Source organism: Cupressus sempervirens, chromosome 6, assembly GCF_028749045.1.
Source record: "Cupressus sempervirens isolate cs-2001-9-10 chromosome 6, ASM2874904v1, whole genome shotgun sequence".
Taxonomy (NCBI): Eukaryota; Viridiplantae; Streptophyta; class Pinopsida; order Cupressales; family Cupressaceae; genus Cupressus; species Cupressus sempervirens.
This window is the reverse complement of record NC_143123.1, coordinates 97,009,759-97,032,244: the sequence shown is the minus strand read 5'-3', so window position 1 is coordinate 97,032,244 and position 22,486 is coordinate 97,009,759. Positions and strand designations below refer to the sequence as shown.

Below are 22,486 nucleotides of genomic sequence, written 5' to 3'. Positions count from 1 at the left end.
ATGTGATTGTGGCAAGTTGTAACCGCTATGTATGTTTTCGGGTCTGTCATGTTTTAACTCTCAAAGACGTGAAATGGAATCCAAGCTTCAAATCTAGCATAAGAATTCATGCAGAAGCCGTGTACAGGGGGCAGTAAACTAAACACTTAGCAAATATTCTGAATAGAATCCATACCATTTTCCATTCAGAATGTATGGATTCAATCTAGCTTGCGACATCCAAACTGAAAGACAGCATATTATGTTTGCCATCATCACACACCATCAAGCATGCACAAAGGTATTAGAAGCCGCAGGTGTCCCCCCCCTTCACAGCATAAGATCATTTTCGATGGAGGTTAATACAGGTTATGTGGCTCGGGTTTTCATCAAATTTGGTGAAGTGTAACCTTGGTGTTACTTTCAATTTGTAATACTTTTTTTCTTCTCCACAAACGTATGTGCGGACATGAAAGACATGTTTGGAACAAATGATAAGTGCTTGAAGAGGTATTAGAATGAGACAATGCCGAGAACTAGTAAGCATTTCAGGATGGAAGCCCGCGTGTCCCGTGGCAGTGTGAAAGAGTCATCAAAATGAAGGTCAGTATATTATGTTCACCATAATCATATGCCCGAAAATATCCTTCAAATCAATATGAAGTTTGGTGCCCTCATATCTAAACAGTCTTTTCTCCTCATGGAAATATATTCAAAAGGAGCAAGGGATTGACTGCAAAGAAGTTGATTAAAATATCATGATGACAGTGATTCGTCGCACCAAATCTGAACCTGTCCATAAGGGGAGCTAACCTAAAAGGTCATGTTGCAAATTTTATAGAAACTGAAGAGCTGCAAAGGAATTAGACAAGAGCAAATTTCTCATTGGTATGCTTTTTACTGCAGAGTGGGTACATGATAAAGGTCACTACATTAAATCTCAAGTTACAGCAGCGTCAGGGGCTGTTCCATTAATACAAATGCAAGAAGGATTGAAACGGAAGTTGGAAAGTAGGATCACAGTCTGAAGTCATTATAAGAAACCGGTGAAAGGGAGTATAGACATATGGCAACAAACGGTGGATATATTATCAATTCAAATAAGCCAAATGTCACTTTATTTCGAAAAAAGGACCAGTTAACCCAAAGAGCAAATAATCTAGAGGGAATAATTTGATAAGTCACCAACTATATGTGCCACCTGTCAAGAATCATTTGTGTCCTTGGTATACCTTAATTCTAATATTTCTGAAGGAAATGATTCGAGTGATAAGAAGAAAGGGGATTTTCAAGAATCAGTTATCATAACTGAGCAGTCACCGACAAGGGGAAAAGATAAAAATGTCTCAGCAAATGTGTCCAGGGTTCCACTTCTTTCGGTGCTGGAGACTTTGATGCTGCAGAACAGAAGAGTTGAGCCAGGGGGTTACACTTCTTCCAGTGCTAGAGACCTTGATGCTGCAGAATAGAAGAGTTGAGCCGAGGGGTTACATAGATTTTTCTCTCTAAGACTGTAGACTTTGTGCTACAGCCAAGAGGAAAATCTTCCAGATTGTTTCTAGCATTAGTCCATTTTCTTGAGCAGGTCATGAGAAGCAGAGACAGGGTTTTCTTTCTTTTCTTTCTAAACTGTGTGTCAAGAGAGTTGTATTTTGCTTAAAATGCAAAGAAAACCTCAAGATTTTATTAATGGTGATTGTAATAGTGATGCATTTTATGCTTTCAGAGGAGGGAGACTTGAGAGTTAATTGTTTGTCAAAACTTTGAGTTTGAGCAATCTACTTTCCACTAATTGTGATCTTTGTGTCACTTTGGTTTTCTCTGAAATATGCTGTTATATCTCCATATCTTCATTTCTGCACTTTCTCAAGAAAATGGATAATGTGTTTCTTGATTTCGTCTTTTGTAGCATGTCAAGGTGAATGGACTTTGTGTCATTTACCATTTAATTTATTGTAGTTGTTTAGTTTTTCTCGCATCTACGCTGTACTTACGAGTAGATATTTAGTATCCTTTTATGCTTTCTGGTTAAAAGCATTCACAAACAATTCATTGAATATTTCATATGGGGAGCTGTAACGGATAAAATTCAGAGGAAGGTTATCAATCCCAGTGATAACCTATCCAACTGTTGGTGCTAGTTTGTCCTTTCATTTGGGCATTCGAGGTCAAAATTGCATACATTTTCTCGAAGGACAATCTGTTCACTAACAATGAACAAGGAAAAGTAATCTTGTAGCACGCATAACTGTTATTCAAAGATAACACGTCGCATAGAATTGAACAATATCTGCAAGTAATCCATAGAATACATAGAAATAGAGGCCCAAAGAGTAACAATGCAAAATCACTATTATATCCATATGCGAAACAAAAAGATCACAATCTTTCCATTGTAGATATCAAATAAAAAAGTGTCTATCTTTACAAAATTTCTTTTTTTCTATCTTCTCCTCTTTCATTTACAAAATTCCCATATATATAGCATCAGGCGACAATTAAAAGAAGAAATTGTAAGCATTTTGTTGCCAAGAAAGGTAATAACCAAATTCAATCTAGAGTTGCTTCCATGTCTTCTTTGTTTCTTGATTCCCTAACTTCTTCTGGGTTTACATGGAGCAAATTGAGGAGGTCCATCATGAAGTCCAAGGCTCTATCATCCTCTACATCTTCCAAAATAAAACCAAACTCTGCATGATCTCTTTCTCATTCCAGCTCATAAATGTTACTCTAGTAACAGGCAATGGTGGTCCTCAAGTCCCAAGCAATGTTGTATAGGCTAGAAAGAATATCATATTGCTCCTCTATCTAGGTTTCCCAAAGATTTGGCTGAAGCATAGCTAGGGGTCATCATGATTATAGTCCTCTAGCAGTGGAATTCTCATCTTAGCACAAGAGAGCTTCTAAATTAATGGAGTTTGCAAGGTAATTGTTCAAGAATAAGATGGTCCAAGATTACATGTATGACAAACTCAATTAACTCATTAATGCACAAGAAATTTAGTTTTTGTACTACGCCATCTAATGAAAAGACTTAATTTTCTATTTTCGAAAAACATGCTTTCTTTAAAAGATTGCCTTCTGATCGCCTCATTTAATGTAAAGAAAAGCCATAATGTCCTTTCCTTGGGGAGCTTGCCTACAGTAGGCGCTTACTTGTTGAGGCTTCAAAGCATGGATCTAAGGTTACCAACTTAAAATAATGAGCGACTGGGCGACATAGTTGTTGGGTCGCAAAGATGCAAAAGACTCAAAGCAAGGTTGCGGCTTGTAAAGTTACCGCAAGTGTCAACCAGACAACGTTGCAAGCTAGACAAAGAAGCGGTCAGTCGACTTTGACAAGCAAGAAGGGAAGTTTTGAATTTTAGAGGTGTGAGAAACACGACTAACACTTTTATGACAAAAGACAACATGTAGTAATGAAGAATCATATATAGGGACACATTTATGTTACATCTCCCTTGTTTGTATACCATATCATCTCTCTTCTCCCTACACACATCTACTATATTATCGAGCATTACAAGTAAAGTATGGCTCCTAAAATTGGTATTGTTTGCATGCAACTTGGGTGCTTGGGTTCTTTATGGGTTCTTTGTGGGTCCTTTTGTGAATGTCCCATAGCAAACCCAAGCATCCAGGAAGTACTTGATGGTCGAGCCCAAGAAAAATATGTACATGCATATGAAATATAATATGCATTACTCACAAATTCTCATCAAATGTTTATGAATATACCAAGTGAACCTCTACCTAAGTAACTCTGTTCATACCTAAAGACCCCGAATCGAATTTTGGTAAGCACCAGGTGTGGGTTCATTTGTGGGTACTTCTTGTGTACTACGGATACTTTATATGCCTTTTCAAATATATTTCAACTATCAATTGGCATTTAATATTTATCTTTGGCAATTGGCATTGATCAATGATCAAGTATCATAGTCTGAAATTATTTAGTTCTACAATTTTGTATATTTCTCTAATTTTTGTGTATACACCAAAGTAACGAGAATCGGAATCAGATCGGAATTGGCAAGGCTAAATCGAATCTCGAATTGACCATGAATCGGAATCGAATCAGCCACGAATCGACAAATTTTAAAAACCCTTGAAATTTTGTAACTTATTTCATAAACCCTTTATCGCTGATTCAATTCACCGATTCACAAAAAAATCGTTTGGCTTGAATAGAATTGCCAAATCGCTTGAATCACATGAATTGCCGCGATTCTCGTTACTATGGTACACACACACACACAAAAACACACGTACCCAAACCCCTAAAAAAGTTCTCATGTACCCACGTATCGGGTTCACAAACCCGCACCCATCCCTGAATGCGAACTAGTAACTTAGATATGTGCATTAATCCTTTCAATTATTAGGAGCAAAATATGAAGTACCCAAGACTATGTATGATGCTTATGATGAAGGAAATATGAACGTTAAATTTCAATTGTAATTGTAATTTTTATTGTATACTGACATTTTGAGATGAGTATTTTGTTTTTGCAAGTTATAAATTGATATACAAGGTATTTTATTGGCAATTATGGATTTGAGTATTACTCCTCTTTTTGTATTTATAAATTTGATGTTTGAATATGTACATATAAATTTATAATAATGTGTCTCTGTAAATATGTGTGTGTGTCTCTATATATATATGGACGAACCCATTTGCATGCCCAAGGAATTTCTTTTACCAAAAGTCATTTGTTTGGGGATGTCATTATTGCCAATGCTAGAACTTCAACAGCAGCAGCAATTGCTATGATGGCACTGGTTGGGCCATTATAACAAAGAAAAGGACTCCTACAATAAATGAGGTATGACACTACATAGATACAAAAAAAAGCAGTGAGTTGAGGAAATTGAAACCTTAGCAAAGCATAAAACCATAAGTAGATAAATTCTTTTAAAAAAATTGATTGGTAAAGGCTGAAGCCAAGATTAACTATTATTAAGTGTTGTGATAAATTATTATTATTTATTAAGTTTGAGTAGACTCAAACCCATGAACTCCCAAATAAGAGGCTCACAATTTACCGTTGTGATGTAGGCTCTTGCCTCAAAGTAGATAATTTTCAAAATATCCTATTAATTTCTTTAATGAAAGTTGGTAAATGCTACATGTTATTTATAAAATATCTAGAATTATTTATAGAGCTTGTATAATGGTTTTCCTCTATAATATAAACCTATAATTCTATTTCTCTTCTTTAAAGTGGAGAAACTATAAACAATGCAAGGTACAAACTTGCAACTGGGCCTTAAACAACTCCCTTTTTTAAGTTACCACATGGCCCAATGAATAATTTAAATACCCATTTGCTCTGCACAATGTCAACTTTGTAATCAAGCACTTATTGTGAATGAAATGTACTCATATGCCCATATCTAGTACCGTTGTAGTTAGTTAAAAAGTGTTGAGATAAGAAAAGTTTAATAATGTCCAACAAGAGACCACAAAGAGGGTCTACGGGACAGCCAAGTACAACAAAAGAAAATAGCTAGCAGAAGCACCAAACAGTGTCTAGGGAAAAGCCAAATAAAAAAGAACAGAAGGTGAGACCAGTAGCTAGCCACCCGCTAGCTGTTCCCCACCGCAGAGGAAAAATCCAAAACCAAAGGATAAGCCCCAGGATTAGTGGAAGCCTTGTGTCGTCTCTAAGAACCACTCGAAGTGGAGAGCTATTGACGCATGTAGCTTTTGTGACATCTCACAGACGTAGTGTGACTAGAGAAGGGGGCAGACTATGTCCTTTCTTGGTACCCCAAGCCGGAGAGGTCAGCAAAAAGCAAGTGATGAGCTGATCCGTGGCATGTCTCGTAGGAGACTGAATCTATAAAGTGTGGTCCTGAAAATTATGGTCTCGTGTAGATAAAGGGAAAGACACATCTGATTGGTGCACTCAAAGAACGATGAAAGAGACTAGCATCCTCTAAAAAGACAATAAAACCCAAAGATCCTAGAATCACCGCGATTCTATCGATTTCACGAGTCGAGTCACATTGAGCAATTTTTGCTAACTCAGAAATTGAATTGTCAATTTCTAGGCATAAATTGCCATGAAACACCAATTTAGGCAATTTCATCAAAAACCACCAAAAATCGCTAGGAATCATTCAAAAAATCGGCCGCATGACAGCCATATTGGTCAACTCAAAAACATTAAAAAAAAAGAGTTTTTTTAATGATTTTTTTTCACCTTTTTTTTCTTATAACCCTAAAAGGCTTTCTAACTGTTTAGTATGAGAAGAAGAGAGAAAAAGTGAGAGAGAGGAAGAGAAAAGAGAAACAACAGGTTTGCAACCAGCGAGAAAGAAGAGCATCAAGGAGAGCACAAATCAATTTGGGGAGGCCATTAGTTTGCATTGGGAGCATTAAGGAGTCAATAGCAACACTCCTCAACTCATTTGCAAAAAGTACGTGTTGATTTTGTTTTTGTATGTTAGTGTATCCTTCATTTTTTTTTTTTTTAAATTTAATTCTCATTTGTAAATCTTGAATGTTCTTAACTAAATTGCAAAGTGCAATATTGCAAACCTTACAATGTTTTTATAACAAATGTGCAAACATGTATTTACAATTTTCTCAAAAACAATGTAGGATTTGCTATTTTTTTATTATTTTAAGTTTTAAATTGAATTTTCTTATTGCAGCAGCCTTAACTTTCATTTTCCACAATGTCTAAAAAAGATGAGGCTTATAAACATACCGAAGATTTTCCTAGGAGAAGAAAACATCAAACAACATGAATGTTTTATAAAGACATAAATTCTGGTGGCATCTATAGATTCAAATAGCATATTGCAGTCATACCTGGATACAGTGTTACTGTGTGCACTAAACAAATTGTAAAGGCAAAATGTTTTTGTTATGTGGCATTAGAGGTATATGAACAAGAGAAGTTAAATAAGAAAAGGCAACTTGAACAGTTAAGTGCTATTGGCTCTCATGCTCCGGCATCTGCAGATTGTGTTGGAGAGGGTTCTTACAGGCGTCCCTTTCATCCTAGTGTCAGTGCTAGTGCTAATCGTTCTTATACTGAGACTGAGCCTATTACATTTGGACCTAGAGTGCGGAAGTCCGGATTGGATAGTTAGTGTCGAATACTACTCCTGGCTCACAACCTTTGCTTGAGAGCATAGGTTTGAACAAGGAGATTCATGATACTGCCAGAAACCAATTTTGCAAATTTTGGTACTTGTGTAACATTCCATTTATTGCAGCTAGGTAATTAATTCTTCTTTACTTGTTTTCTTTAAGTTTAAAGTTAAATTTTAATTATCTCTAATTGTGTAATCATAGATTCATATTACATAATGATTTGTCATCTAAATTTCTAATCATAATCCATTTGTGACAAGTCTCCTTATTGGCAACACATGATAGATGCCATAACTATTTGTGGTTTAGAGTATTAAGCCCCTACTAAGGCTGAGCTGAGTGGCTACCTTTGAGATGAAATAGTAGAGGATATGACACTTGATCTAGAGGACCTCCGAAAGGAATGGTCCATAAAGGGTTGCATCATCATGACTAATGGTTGGACGGATAGAGGAATAGAACACTCCTCAATTTTCTTGTTTCTTTTGGAGGTGATTGATCATTCTACTTTCATACATGCATTGTTGTAATGGGCACCTTGGAAATGCCCAAAAACTGAATCAACTGCTGAAATAGATTTTTTATGCGAACTAAAGATTGAACCAATGCTGAAATTATATTAATCCTCAAAATGATGAAATCAAGTACAAAGCAATGTATTCCAAAGGCCAAACCCCAAGGGAATGACGTCTAGAATGTTATAAGAGAGGATGAACGTCCTCTATTGCCAAAAAAGATATGTGATTCACACATCCAAGCTTTTATCAAATGTCGTTCACAAAAATCGCATGTTCAACAATGAGACTCTCACCCCTATTTATCCTTTTCCTTCACCCTTCTAGAAGGAACTAAAACATTAATTAATTGCAAGTGCTAGAAGCTTCCCCTTCCAATAATTAATGCACTCTCTAGAAACTCCTCCCTTGCAATACAATAATTAATTGTGCTTCTAGAAAATTAAATTACTAGAGGCTTCCACCTTTCCAATAATTAATACACATTCTAGAAGCTTCTCCCTTGTAATACAATAATTAATTTAATTAATTAAATATAGTCACCTTTTAATTTTTATTTTTAATTTATTTAATGACTTTATAAGAAATTAATTTAATTTCCTCTTATGCTCCACTTAGACTTTGGAGAACGTGAAGGCTAAAAGATGGGGTTATTACAGTCTGCCCTCCTTGAAATTACTTGTCCTCAAGCAATCTCAATCCTGTTTGTTGTAGCACCTACTCACTCTCCCAAGTACCATCTTCCTCTAGCAAATATCTCCACTTAAATAAATATTCTTTAATCAACCTGCTTCGTAGAGTCCTTTCCCTAATATCCAGAATAGCCTTAGGAATTAATACGAGCTTCCCCTTCTCATCTAATGGTGGTAACTCTGCTGAAGGCACAACTCTCTGTCCAATGGCTTTCTTAAGCCTTGACACGTGAAACACATTATGCACCCGACTACCCTCTAGAAGCTCAATCTCGTAAGCAACCTCGCCCACCTTGTGAATCACTCTATAGGGGCCATAACCTAGGCTTCAACTTCTCTGCTCTGCTTTTCTTGAGTGATGACTGTCTGTATGGTTGTAGCCTCAGGTAAACCATATCCCCAACCTCAAAATTGTGCTCTATCCGGTGCTGGTCAGCATACAATTTCTGCTGATTTTGGCCTTGTATATTCTCGAGCACCCTCAAAATATCCTATCCTGCAAAAAGTGTTTTTCTTTGGGCACTCTACTATCCTTCAAAACCAGATCCATGAAACTAGGTGTTTCGTAACCGTACAATGCCATGAATGGAGTCATCTTGATGGATATATGATAAGTGGTGTTATAACAGTACTCTCTCGTATGTAGCCATTTAACCCAAGCCCTCTATTGTGTAGTCACATAGTTCCTCAAATATCCTTCCACCCATTTATTCACAATCTCTGTCTGCCCATCTATCTGTGGATGATAACTAGTGCTAGGTGTAAGATCTGTACCACACAACCTAAACAATTCTTGCCAAAAAGTACTCATGAATTTACTGTCCCAATCACTGACAATGAAACTAGGTAGCCCATGTAACTTGAATATCTCTCTAAAGAAAAAAGCGGCCACCTGTGCTACTGTGTAAGTGGACGGAATAGAAAAGAAGTGAGCAAACTTCATCAGTCGGTCAACTATCACATAGATGCAATCTTTCCCTTGTACTCGTGGTAACTCGGTGATGAAATCCATAGAAATACTTTCTCATTTCCTATCCAGAATGGGCAAAGGTTGTAACAACCCTGCAGGATATGTGTGTTCTCCCTTATTCTGCTGACAAATTACACACTCCCTGACATGTATCTGAACATCATCCTTGAGCCCTTTGCATGTGAATCGCTCATGGATCTGCCTGTAGGTCTTAAAAACCCCTGGATGTCCACTTGTAGGTGCATTGTGAAATGCCTTTAGTATTACTTCCCTAAACTGTAATGAAGGAATCAAATATATCCTACCCTGGAACTTAATCAATATGTCCATCACCACGTTACGACCATCATGTATGGTGCCTACAATTACTCCAAAAGCCCAAGTGTCCCTCGCATACTCTTCTGTGATCCTATTTCTCCAATCTCCTGTAATCTTAGCTAGATCACAAATATGAGGTCTCCTAGATAAAGCATTTGCCACCACATTCTTCTTACCTTTGACAAACTCAATGTCAAAGTCATAGGCCTATAACTTCATAATCCACTTCTGTTGTGTATCATTCAGATCACGCTGGCACATGAAGTATTTGATACTATTGTGATCAGTTTTGATAACAAACTTTCCCCCAACTAGGTAGGGCCGAAACTTAGCCAATGCATGCATAATAGCCAGCATATCTCGATCATAAATGGAATAGCTCCTCTCAACTCCACGAAGCTTCCTACTCTCAAAAACAATGGGATGCTTCTCCTGCATCAAGACTGCCCCAATCCCATCTCCTGACACATCACAATAAAGCTCAAATGGCTTTGTGAAATCTAGTAGAGCTAGTACTGAACATGATGACATCACCTTCTTGAAATGATTGAAGCTTCTCTGAGCTGCCTCTACCCATGTGAAGGCCCCTATCCTGGTAAGGTCTGTCAAGGGTGCAGCGATCTGTGAAAATCTTTTAACAAATCTCCTGTAAAATCCACAAAGACCAAGGAATCCCTTAAGCTGTGTAAGATTTGTAGGAGTAGGTCAATCAACAATAGCCCTAATCTTTTTAGGATCTACCCGAACTCCATCTACGCTGATGATATGCCCAAGGTATAGTAGCTCAGTCATCCCAAACTCGCACTTAGATTCCTTGGCATACAGTGACTCTTTCTCCAAAGTGGACAGCACCATCTCAAGATGTTGTAAATGCTCCTCCCAAGTCTTACTAAAGACTAAAATGTCATAAAAAAAAATCAAGACAAATCTCCTAAGCTAGTCCCTGAATACCTGATTCATGCAACTCTGGAATGTAGTAGGGGCATTGGTTAGCCCAAATGGCATAACCAAAAACTCGAAGTGGCCATAGTGACACCGAAAAGTTGTCTTCTCAATGTCCTCCTCCCACATCCTGATCTGATGATACCATGACCATAGATCAATCTTTGTAAAAAAGCATGCACCATGTAACTCATCAATCAGCTCATCTATTCATGGGATGGGATATCTGTTCTTAATGGTCTTCTTGTTTAATGCCCTGTAATCGATGCACATGCACATCGTCTCATCCTTCTTCTTTACCAACACTACTGCTGAAGCAATGGGGTTCTTACTAGGCCTGATATGCCCTATTTCCAACAACTCCTTAATTTCCTTCTCTATCTCATCCTTATGTTTCTTAGGATGACGATAGGGAGTAATCATGACTGGTTTGGCTCCCTCCTCGAGCTCAATAACATGCTCTATCCCCCTGTCAAGAGGAACCCCATGTGGAATCTCGCCAGATACCTTAGTGTGCCTATCAAGTATCTCCTGGATATCTAGTGGATGACTCTTCACCTATGGCACTTGTGAAGTTGGCATAGTAAAACATTTTGCTGCCCACTCTATGTTATTATGCCAAAAAAGTCTGCATTCTCCTAAGGGAAACTACCCTGCAACTCCCATCTGAAAGTCCTCTAAGTACAACAATTCTTCCCTCATGTTGAAACTTCATCTCCAATTTTGCTAGGTTAAGTGTGAACTCTACTAGCGAGGCCATCCATACCATGCCGAGGATGACATCATAGTCTCCCATGTCTACCACATAGAACTCATCTTCCAACTCATAGCCATCTTCAAACCTGATGTGAAGATTAGATATCTTCCGAGCGCATAATAGTTTGTCACCATTAGCTACCATAACTCTAAATCCAGCGTGCTCCTCAGTTTGTAGACCTCTCTTGGCTACCAATTGTGCATCTATAAAATTATGTGTAGCCCCAGTGTCAATGAGTGAGATCACTTTCTGCCCTTGGATAGTACCTCTAACCTTAAATGTGATTGCCTTCTGATACGACATTGGTAAGATTAAGTGGGTCAAATCATTCGTTCTAATTAATTTAAAATTGTTGCAGGTAAACTTTTGATGGAGAGGCACCCCACAATATTTTGATCTCCTTGTTGACCTCATATTAGAGGACATTGGTAAGCTTGAGTGGATCAAATCATGCGTAGAGAGGGCCAAAAATATATGCAAGTTTATCTACAATCATGCATTCATCCTCAGCACAATGAGGGAATATACGGGAGAGGAGTTAGCTCATCCTAGCAACACAAGGTTTGCCTCAAATTTCTGATGAAATATTGTCATAAAGTATTTCACAAGCATAGACAAGATTGTTAGCATATCCATCATCAATATCAAATATATTTCTTAGGAGTTAAGACAACATTAAAATATATCGTGCTACATAGAAACAATCAATATGTACACCAATGTTGAAGGCCCATATATGTTTCACAGTTGAATAAAAGATAAGTATGCAAGTAGTTCATAAGGAAGTAAAGAAAGATATTTGTGTAGAGAAATGTAAAGGATTTAGAGCATATTTTGTAAAACATTTATTGAAGACACAATTACATATATGCATATACATTTATAAAAGAGGCAATGATTATGTGATCAAAGTGAAACCTAAAGACAGTGTTCCTTCATATACCCAAGTCAAAGATTAACAATATTAACTTGCTAAGGGCCCAGTAATTTGAAAAGAATATATCTATATGATGATATTAAGAACGTTGAGAAAGTTACCAACAAAGAAGATGATATTAAATATCAGTGACATTAACTAATAAGTGGTAAGACATTGACCATCCCTGTATGGGCAGCAAGAATAGTAAGACTTGATGAAGAAAATCTGTCAGGAAATAAACACGATAATCATATCTACACTCAAAATAAAGGTTGAGTATATCAGACATGAAAGACTGAAACTTCACATGGTCATTCAACGTGACTAGTATACAGCCCCATACATTCAAGAAAAGCTGTCATTTTCTGAAGTCAAAAAAAGGGGTGAATATTTTATTCATAGATATCCAAATCGGTATACATAGACGCTGATATAAATAAATGGCAACAACGGAATAGGCAATGGAAAAAGTGACATCCGGAGTTTTTGAAGAATGATTCCATAAGGCGGCGAACTCTAACTTTAGCGGAGACTTCAATGGAATAGTAAGAAGCGATACCAAATCAGAGATGGTGACTATCACCAGCGATATTGACCTTCATAAAAGTCAGGGTTGGAACATGATATGTCTGAAAGAAATCATCGTGAGTAAAGGAGCCCACGATAATGTCTATCAATGATTAATATTAAGCCCAAGCGATACATATATGCTCAACGACTATCACAGGTAAATGTGACTACAGAAGGCATGAGTAATCACATAGATATTAAGCAGTGACTGATAACATGACGATGATATCCAGACTGAAGAGAAATAGTGTGTAGCGCACGGAGGCCCAATTGATTAAAGGTAGTTCAAGACAACTCCATATTGATAACATGGAAAGCACAGCAATTACGAATTAGAAGCCATGGTATGCAGACGGCAAAATGACTTAACAGTCCAGTTTAAGATGACATTACAGTCAAGGTCAATGATGATTGTTTCTGGACACATATTCGTACATGTCAGCATGTATAACATGAGTCAGCAAAAACAGATGGATAAGAGTATTGGACGCCAAAAATTTTGAAGGCCCGATGATATAATCCACATCCAATATCATGATTATCAGAGACAGATTAAGAATGAAATGAAGATAGCCAATATTAAAACAAACGAGTGGAGGCCACGATGGATTATCATATAGGTTGAGAAGCATTTGTATATCTTTGAAATAATTTGAGAAAACTGTGATTGGTTGAAATATAATTGGATGCTATCAAAGAAAATTCATACTTCGAAGACTTAACAAAGATGCCAAGATAATCGATTTGGTTATAAATTCCTTTTCTGAAGTAAGAAGATTATAGAACACCGAAAGACTATAGTCAGTGATTTATTAAAAGGTTTAAAGTTAAGAAATGTTTTGATACCTCTTCCTAAGAGATGTGAATTTTGAAGGGCCTTGCCTTATGAGAAGGTATACGCAACACATAAATAGATAATTAGAAAATGAAGTTTAATGCAGTGATGTGAAGATTAGAGAAGTCAGTGCTGAGAAAGTTAGAAGAGTGTATATGAAGAAAGGGGCCGAACAGTGAAGAAAACAGATAGTTGTGAATGGAAGTTTAAAAAGAAGAATAATTATTTATGGAAGAGTAAGCAGCAGATAAGAATAAGAGTGAAATGGAATGCAGAGGAAAAGATAAGTGTGAAGTATGTGAAGTCTGTGATTAGAGTAAAAGAATATCTAAAGTAAGTAAAAGGAGAAAGACAAGAAGTATAAAAGAAATTCATTTGTGGCAAAATTGGAATAAGATTTACTTATGACAGAATTAGAAAAAGAGAATTGAGAAGAAGAAGCAAGATATAGAAGTGCTTAAATAGAGTGTCCTAGAAAAGAAAGACGTGTGATATATATCAGAACTTTTATTGTGGAGAGCAAGTGATTCGAGACTCAATAAATAGCAGATTGAGAAAGGAGAGGCATTCAGATTTGAAGTGAAAAATAAGGTCCATCATGACTTGAGTAAGCAACAGTGCAAGGTGGAAAAAGAGTGTGTTGGTGATCACGAAGACAACCGACAGAGTTGGAGCTTCCTATAGGTCGGAGCTTGCGAAGTCTGGGAGTTGGAGCTTCCAATGAGTCAATGCTCATAAACATTGAGGTCGTAGCCTCTAGTAGGTTTTAGCCTACAAATCAATTGTAATAGAACACTTTATATAAGAAAGCAATTATTTTCTGTGGTTTTTTCCCGCATTGGGTTTTTACGTAAATCTTGTGTTATAGTGTTCATGTGCAAAATTGTTCATTTCAGCATTTGAAGTAAATTGTTTGGATAAAAGTTTAAATTGTTTTTTCATTTTGTTTACAAATAGACATATGTGTCATGGATCTTCATCTTACAATACTTTATGATTTGATGTCATTGGTTTTATGGATCTTCATCTTACATACATTTATGATTTGACAACATTTATAATTCTATATATTCACGACTCATTATGATCCTATGATTTCTATTTACTTCAGCTACAATTTACATTTTATGTATGTAATGGATTCATCGTTTATGTTCCTTGTTTATGTATGTTAGCTTCTATTTGATGATGTTATAGTGTGTTTCAGTTATATTTAATAAAGGGTGCATGAAAAAAGTTTAAAGTCATTAAAATCTCTAAATTTCAAGAGGTTTTTCACTTTGCTGATTTGTAGCCAATTCATGAATCAAGTCGGCCTTGCCGTTTCCGAGTTTTGGTTCTTTGGTAAAAGAACCCTCAAATCTCATAATAAATGGGGAAACAAAAAAATGAAGTGTGTCTCAGTCTCATCCTCCCCCACATGACAAAGTCGGCAGACCCGGTCCTCATTGCCAATCAGGTGATCCACTTGGATACGGATCTGATGAGAACCCACTCTGAAGGAGCCTAAGGCAATGCAGAGTGCATAATTTCAACACCAAGAAAGATTATGAAGTATAAACCCAGTTCAGATCAATATAGGTAGAAGTTAACACCACAGAGATTATCAATTTCAGCAAAAAGTCAGTCAGGTTATCAAAGACAATTTACATTGACAAGTTGCACATGATTTCAAATTCTGGCACCTAGTTATAATGGGCAGTCACACCCATAACAACAGATTATGCCCAAAACATGTTGGCACTTCTGGCCCAAGATATATTGGCACTTCTGAACTGCTTGCTAACAAGCACTGCCGACAGAATAAACACTCCATCTTCCAATGGTGAATCTTCTCCCTTCTATCATCGAGAAGTGTCAATATATGAATAGCCTAATGCCGTGAAGATCCAAGAGAAAAAGATTCCCATCCCTTTTCAGTGACTCGTTTGAATATCTTTTATATGAATTAAATATGTTGATCATATATTGTTCTGTTCATGTGTGAATATTGTTGTTATTTGTGTTCTATGTTATCTTTTTAATTCCATTCCAATCATATTATGTTAGGCTCCAATTACTTATCCCTCAAACAAAACTTTAAAATTTTGTTAAAATTAATCTGATAATGACATAAATAACTGAAGCTATTTAAATACATTTTGTTTAGGTACTTTTATGGTTTTACCTTTATCTGTGGAATGAGAGCTGGCCCTTCGTAAGCAAAAGCTGTGTAAAGCTGCACAAGAGTTGCCCCTGCTCGAATCTTCCTATATGCATCTTCACCACTGTACAAGAAAGGACATATCTCCATATTAGCCTGCTACTGCCTAGCACTAAATGATGTGAGTAGAAAGGAAGATGTTTCTAGGACAGCAAAAAATAAAACATTTTATACCTGCTAATACCTCCACAGCCAATAAGAGTGATTCTTCCCTGAATTTTAGAACGATAGTGGTGTTAAAAAGCAGAACTCTAAAGTATTAAAATAGTAAGAACAAATAAAAAAACAAACAAAAAACCAAATATATAGAGGCCAACAATTATAATTACGTAAACCCATTAAAACTCATGGGAGGACAGGAAATAAAATATTTTTGTACATTCGGTAAATCCTTTAAAGCATAAGGATGCATGAAACTAAGAATACGCACATGATGTTCACTTAGTTATTTTTTGAAATACCACAATTTTGGAGCTCAATTTAAAATGCTTACTCGTGTAAGTTGATACATTTCTTTCAGGACTTCAGTAGACAACTTGAAAAGAGGTTTTCCGCTCAACCCACCCATTTCATCAGCATGTGGTAACCCTATGATAGAATCTGGCCTTGAAATAGTTGTGTTAGATATAATCTGCAAGATGTCATTCAATATACAATGGTAAGCTGTCATAAACGGAGAAATTGCAACACAATCTTGACACTTACAATATGAGTGGAAGTGTTTCAATTGAAAAATGTACACAATGCGAGTAAAATAACTTCTTCAAAACCTCTGCATACGCACATTAACATTAACTAGAACACTATTTCCATGCCTCATAGTTTCCAAGCAAACAATTCAGTTAAAATGCAAAGCAAAAATTCAACAATTTCAATTTGTTTTCAAAAAGGGTAAAATGTCATTCATGTCTCTTGATATACAAAGAACTCAACTAGTTTGAGTCCCTGAGAATGAGAAAGTAAATAGAAAAACCATACACCCATAATGGTACATGTGGGCTTGCTGAAGGAAACTTGACAGTAATTATTATGATAATAGTTAAATGAGTTTTAATTAGAATGGACTCCGCTTCCTATTAAGTACAACGGCAAAGTAGATAAAGAAGCCATACATCCATAAGGGTGCTAGAAGTCTTGGAGAAGGACTATGATAGTAATCGGTGTTTACCGCCTACACTAGATAAGTTTAATGCATGCTACGATATGAAAGTTATAACAAAGATAGTAAATGCAAGACAATATCAGAGAACCACCATGTATTCCATCAATATCAATCACAATTTAGATCAACAAGTTCGTCAGCCAGAATGATAGATGATAATAATATTGATGCCCTCTTCCATCTGAGGGAGTAGATATAATCTCCGAGGGGCTGCGACGTGAATCATCACAACCACAACTTCCTACCCCTCAGTCACACTAACAACCAACAACGTGATTAACATTAACAACATTTAGACAACACATTATTTTGCCGACAACATCATCCCCCAAAAAAGAAAGTTGTCTCCTAATGACATACGAGCACACAGGAATGACATGAACACCCACAACCCACACTACATTGTACAAAAGAGAAATAAAAATCAACATGGGGGAGGCTAAGAGTGTGTCCCTGATATCATAGCGGTGGATGAAGGTGGTGAAGTGGGTGATAAGCGAGTCTGCAACGCACGCACTTGTTGTGTTCTGAGTTGTAAGCTCCAGTTTGTAGCCATCTTCCTCTCCATTGTCCTCTTCACCATCATCATTGCCTCTAACAACTTCTTCTCCTTTGCGTCAAGCTCAACCATACAACATGCCACACATGACTCCAACATCCCCTTATCTATCCTGGTCTCCTCCAAATGAGCCGACAAAGTCTCCCTCTCAACCTACATGGCTACCCTCTCCGATTGCATAGCCACCCTCTCTATGGCCCATGCCTCTCTTTCTAGAGCTCGGTCTCCCTTCAATGTCCCACACTCCGTGGCTAACGCCATCCTTGTTGTCTTCCATGTAGCCGAGACATGCTTTGAACGTCGCAAAGAGAAATAGCCTTCACTAAAGGTCTGCTCCATCTCCCTGAGCAATTCACCCATCCGAGTCTCTCCTAGCTTCTTCTTAAGCACCATATCCTCCAACATGTCAAGTGACTCTATCACAAGCCACCCCCTAGACTCATAACACATTCTGAACTCAAAGCATTCTACCCTCACTAACGCCAAGAGCCTCTCCAACTCATGTATTACTTCCTCCTAGGTTTGTGACTAAGTTGAGGCTCTCATCCTCGCTCCTGCAACCAACTACTGCAAGTACTATTCAAAGCCGCTCTCTCTAGACCCTCTCCTACTAGACTCTTGTACAAGACCCTACTCCACCCTCTTTGCCACAGGCATCTCCTAAGTGGGCTCTATGGTTGTGGTTAACTTCAATAGTGTGTCGAGCTCGCGAGGGGGCTCAAAGTCGATTTGTTCTAACTCCATGGGCATAGGTGACATAGATCTCATTGGTGAGCTCTCATCATCAAGATCAACTGTCTCCTGTTGACCTGGTGGGTGGTGACTACCCTTCATTGGACTCATCAATGCCATATTATATTGACTTAACCAGGAGTTTGTGTGTGCTTCCTCTAGCATCTTACCACGCCCTACGGTCTCCACCTCACTACATGACTCTCTCCTTCAGCTTCGCCTATTTCTGCTCAACACCGGGTAACTCTATCTACTGTCACTAACCTCAAGCGACGATGTAGGTACCAGCAACTCTACTAAAGGTGGTGATGCCAATGAAACGCACTTGACAAGGGGTGCAAACACTAACTCCATGGAAGGTGTTGAAACTTGAAACTACTTATGTCACTAAGGGCATTGTTGGTATGAGTAGCATGCTCATTACGGTGTGGATCTGGCCAAAGGCCAGAATTGCTATAGAATTTGCCAATCCTACTAACATCGTTGGAGTCAAGTGTGCATATGATAAGAAGGGTCCTATGAATAGGACCTATGCAAGTATTGAAGCGACCACGACAATTGTTGGTTCAACGGGATTGTCGTCCACCACTTGGCTATCTCCCTTGTTTGAGGTACCAAAACTCTCAAACAACTCATGGCATCCACTATCCACATTCTCTGACTCCAGCCTGGAGACAACTTGCCTACACCTCTTCTGCCCTACAATGACTTCTTATCCCATTGGTGTGTCTAAATGCCTACAAGACATGATTAGCAGCACACCAGGTACCAAAAGGCTAGATCCCACCTCCAGTCTATTGGCCGAAATTTGTTTGCGCATGGCATCCAAAAATAGACCAATGGTGCAGTGTGGCACATTGAATGTCTTATATAGTAGGGTCATAAACTCATAAATTCACAATGCTAGCAATGTAGCCCAATCAAATATTGTACTATTCATCAAGCCATTAATCAACACTATTTGAGGAAGAGTGATATCTGAAGCACGACTTGACCCTGCCAGTCTTCTCTTTAATATATCCATAATACAATGCCATGGATCTTCTCGGATGAACTTCTTCATTCCTCTACCCTTTGACACCTTTGCCATGGAATCCATCTCTGGAGCTGTGAGGTCTCTACATGCATACCAGCTTAATCCAAAATTCTTTTGCCTCATGCGTCATCTTCCTCGCCTTCACATCAATTTTCTTATCCTTATGCCCTAGTATGCCAAACACACAGGTAAACTTTGATGCAATGAATTTAACTTTCAAATCCCACCCGAGGTATGGTACTATGCTTGTTCTGTAATGTCTATTAAAAATCTCGATCATGGCTCTAAGTGTGCCTTTGTAGTCCTTAATATACAACATAGGCATGTGTATTGCTTAATGCACCTGCAAAACCCTTAAGCTTTTCTTTTTCAAATCATTGTCGAGTGTGTCTTGTCACCACTTCCTACATACCAACCTATTCAAACCCTTGAATGCCACAAGTTGTGGTGTAACTAAGTCCTTCATAGGAGTTGACACCATTGTTACCTGAGACCTTATCTCTTGCTTTGGAAGTTGCATCTATTCTCCATTCAACTTTGACTCCTAATGGTAGTACTTGTGCATTTTTATCCATGCTACTACTAGAACCACTAGTCTGTGTCTGCAACTTCGCCTTGCATTTTCTCTTGCTTATTGAATACATTATAACCGTCTCTGCTTTGTTGTTTTGCGCAAATGAAAAAAATAGGTTAGGGCTTGTAGTTGTATGCCCCACTTGGCAGCATATGGTTGATGTATTATTTTCCTCTTCTCTAAGCTAACCAAGTTTGCTAACACTCTTGGGTGAATGTCGTGTGGTCTAGTTGGTTTCTTTTTATGGCAGCCGATGGCCTTTTACTTTATGCCTATTTTTCTCTTCTCATCTATACCTCCAGATGGATGCAGCTAAAAGCTTGTTTTGTTGTTGTCAATCACAATCTCTCGTGTGGGGTGACTTTTGCCTTTCTCTATGCCCTTCCCACCATTATGTTTCACTATCAAGTTTTTTGGTTGTCGTTGAGCCCTGTTGTTTGTTCCCTTCCGCATGTTATGGACACCATCTTGACCTTTTATGATATTTGTTAGCGTTTTCAACTCCATTATCGAGCTTACAACGTCTGATGTCCAATCTTTTCTCTTGCCCACGCCACCTTGTTTCTTTCCTCATTGTGTTTAGTGGTCTATCTTGACATTATCCTTCCATGATGACTAGCACTTTACTCTGTTTAGACCCATCTGGTATTGCTTTCTTTATCTTTGGCAACTTTTCTCTTCATAAGATATACCTAGATGACCCTACCATACGGCTTCATTGGCTTCTCTCAATTTGCCCAACAGCATTTAAATTCCCTATGCAATGTTTTTCTATTGTGTAAACTGTACGATGTATTCTTGTTTGACTGACGATGGACTCTCTATTTACTATATGATGCTCAACTCTCTTATTGCCCTTGTCGTACAATGTTTAGTTTTTCATTGCCTTGAAGGTCCCATTGGCAAGTCCGTATGGTAGCCCAGTTGTACAGAGGGAATCCCATATGGTATGGAAATCTCTTCTTTTTTTGTTTTTGTTTAAATTTCCTAGTGGACTCCTTCCGTCTCGGATCGCCCTACATGCTCATTTCGCTTTTCATGGTAGGCCTTTAACTTCAACATGTTTACGGCTTTTGTTGCACCTTTTGTCATCTCCCGTTTGTTCAGTGTCAATGATTTGATCCCCTCATTGTCACCAACTTCCCTAACTTGGTATGGACCTAGCCACTTTACCTTAAACAATAAACTTTCTCGACTCGGTCTCATTTTGGCCATTGTATTTCAATACTAGTTGTCCTGGGGTGAACTGAACTCGTTTAAGGTGTTTCTCAAGCCATGCCTTGCATCTTTGTTATGCTACCTCTGTAGCCCATTGTGTCATAAATCTTCATTCATCCAACTTATTCAAGCGGTGCAATCTCTCTTGTGGGCTTTCCATATCCCCTAATCTCATTTCAATGGCTATTTGTAGGCTAGGAACCATGAACTTTGCTAGGACAACAGCTTCCTATCTGAATATCAACTGAAATCGAGTTTGTCTCATTGTTACTTTGTATGTCGTGTGGTATGCCCAGAGTGCTAATGATAACTTCTCCCAGTCGGCTTGCTCTACCCCACACAATTTGTATATTACTAATACCAAAATCTTGTTTGTAGCCTCAGCATGATCATTGGCTTAGGGGTAATATGGACTTGACAGTAAATGGAGGATCTTGAATTCTGCCGTGAGTAGACAAATGACATGGCTTACGAAATGACCTCCTTTGTTACTGGTCAATTGGATGGGAATGCCATACGAACTGATGAGCTACTCATAGATAAACTTTGCCATACTCACAATCGAGTTCTCTAGCAAAGCCAGTGCTTCCACCCACTTCATTAGTGTTACATCCCGATTTTTCACCCAATTTAAAATGTTCATATAGCCGTTGAGGTTCACATGAAGTCAGTTGACAGTTAAAATTTGTTATAATCCTCTGAAATGGTAAGATGGTTAGTCATTATAATTTCATATGAAGATAACATGCTAGTTAACTGTTGTGATGATATTTTAAAGCTATTTCAGATAGTTGATTACTTATCATGAATTTAAGGAATTGAAAAGGCGGTTAGCCGTTATGATCATTTATGATTAATAACTTGTTATGGTAATATGATTTAACTGTGGAGAAATTCCTTGTAGAGAGCACGTCGAAGGGGTGGAAACATTGTCAAAAAAGAATTGGGCGTAGGGGCATCACCATCACTAGGCAAACGGGTACGAATCTTGAATCACCATGGTTGAGGACCTACCAACTGCATAATAGGATACACACATTAAACATGCATGAGCTATTGGATAATCTTTAAAAAAAATTAACTTAATCAAAATATGTACCTTCAATGATTTATATTGTGGCATTCTCATCACTTCAATTAATACGTATATATGTATGTACGCATAGGTATAAAAGTATGATGCCATCATAGTATTAATTTATACAAGCTCATATCTATTAAAATATGTATACCTAAATATGTGTTTACCTTGAGAAGATATGAAGATAAAATAATCTTCCAAGTAATACACATATTTGGATATGCATACCTTAGTAGGTATGACCTTGAACAAATGATAATAATATAATGTTACCACTCGAAATAATACATACATACATACATACATACAT

At 37.6% G+C, this 22,486-nt stretch overlaps 1 protein-coding gene across 2 annotated transcripts in view; it reads right to left on the bottom strand.

Annotated features, from left to right (window-relative positions):
- The window catches only part of LOC149551400 (pyrimidine d), a 152,056-nt gene that overhangs the window by 42,605 nt on the left and 86,965 nt on the right, over window positions 1-22,486 (bottom strand). For both annotated transcript variants that reach the window (XM_089786916.1, XM_089786915.1), the window contains exons 8-10: window positions 16,308-16,445; window positions 15,989-16,026; window positions 15,779-15,878 (exon numbers count right to left, since the gene is read on the bottom strand). In XM_089786916.1, coding sequence (XP_089643042.1) covers window positions 15,779-15,878; window positions 15,989-16,026; window positions 16,308-16,445 — 276 coding nt within the window. The remainder of the gene's footprint in view (window positions 1-15,778; window positions 15,879-15,988; window positions 16,027-16,307; window positions 16,446-22,486) is intronic.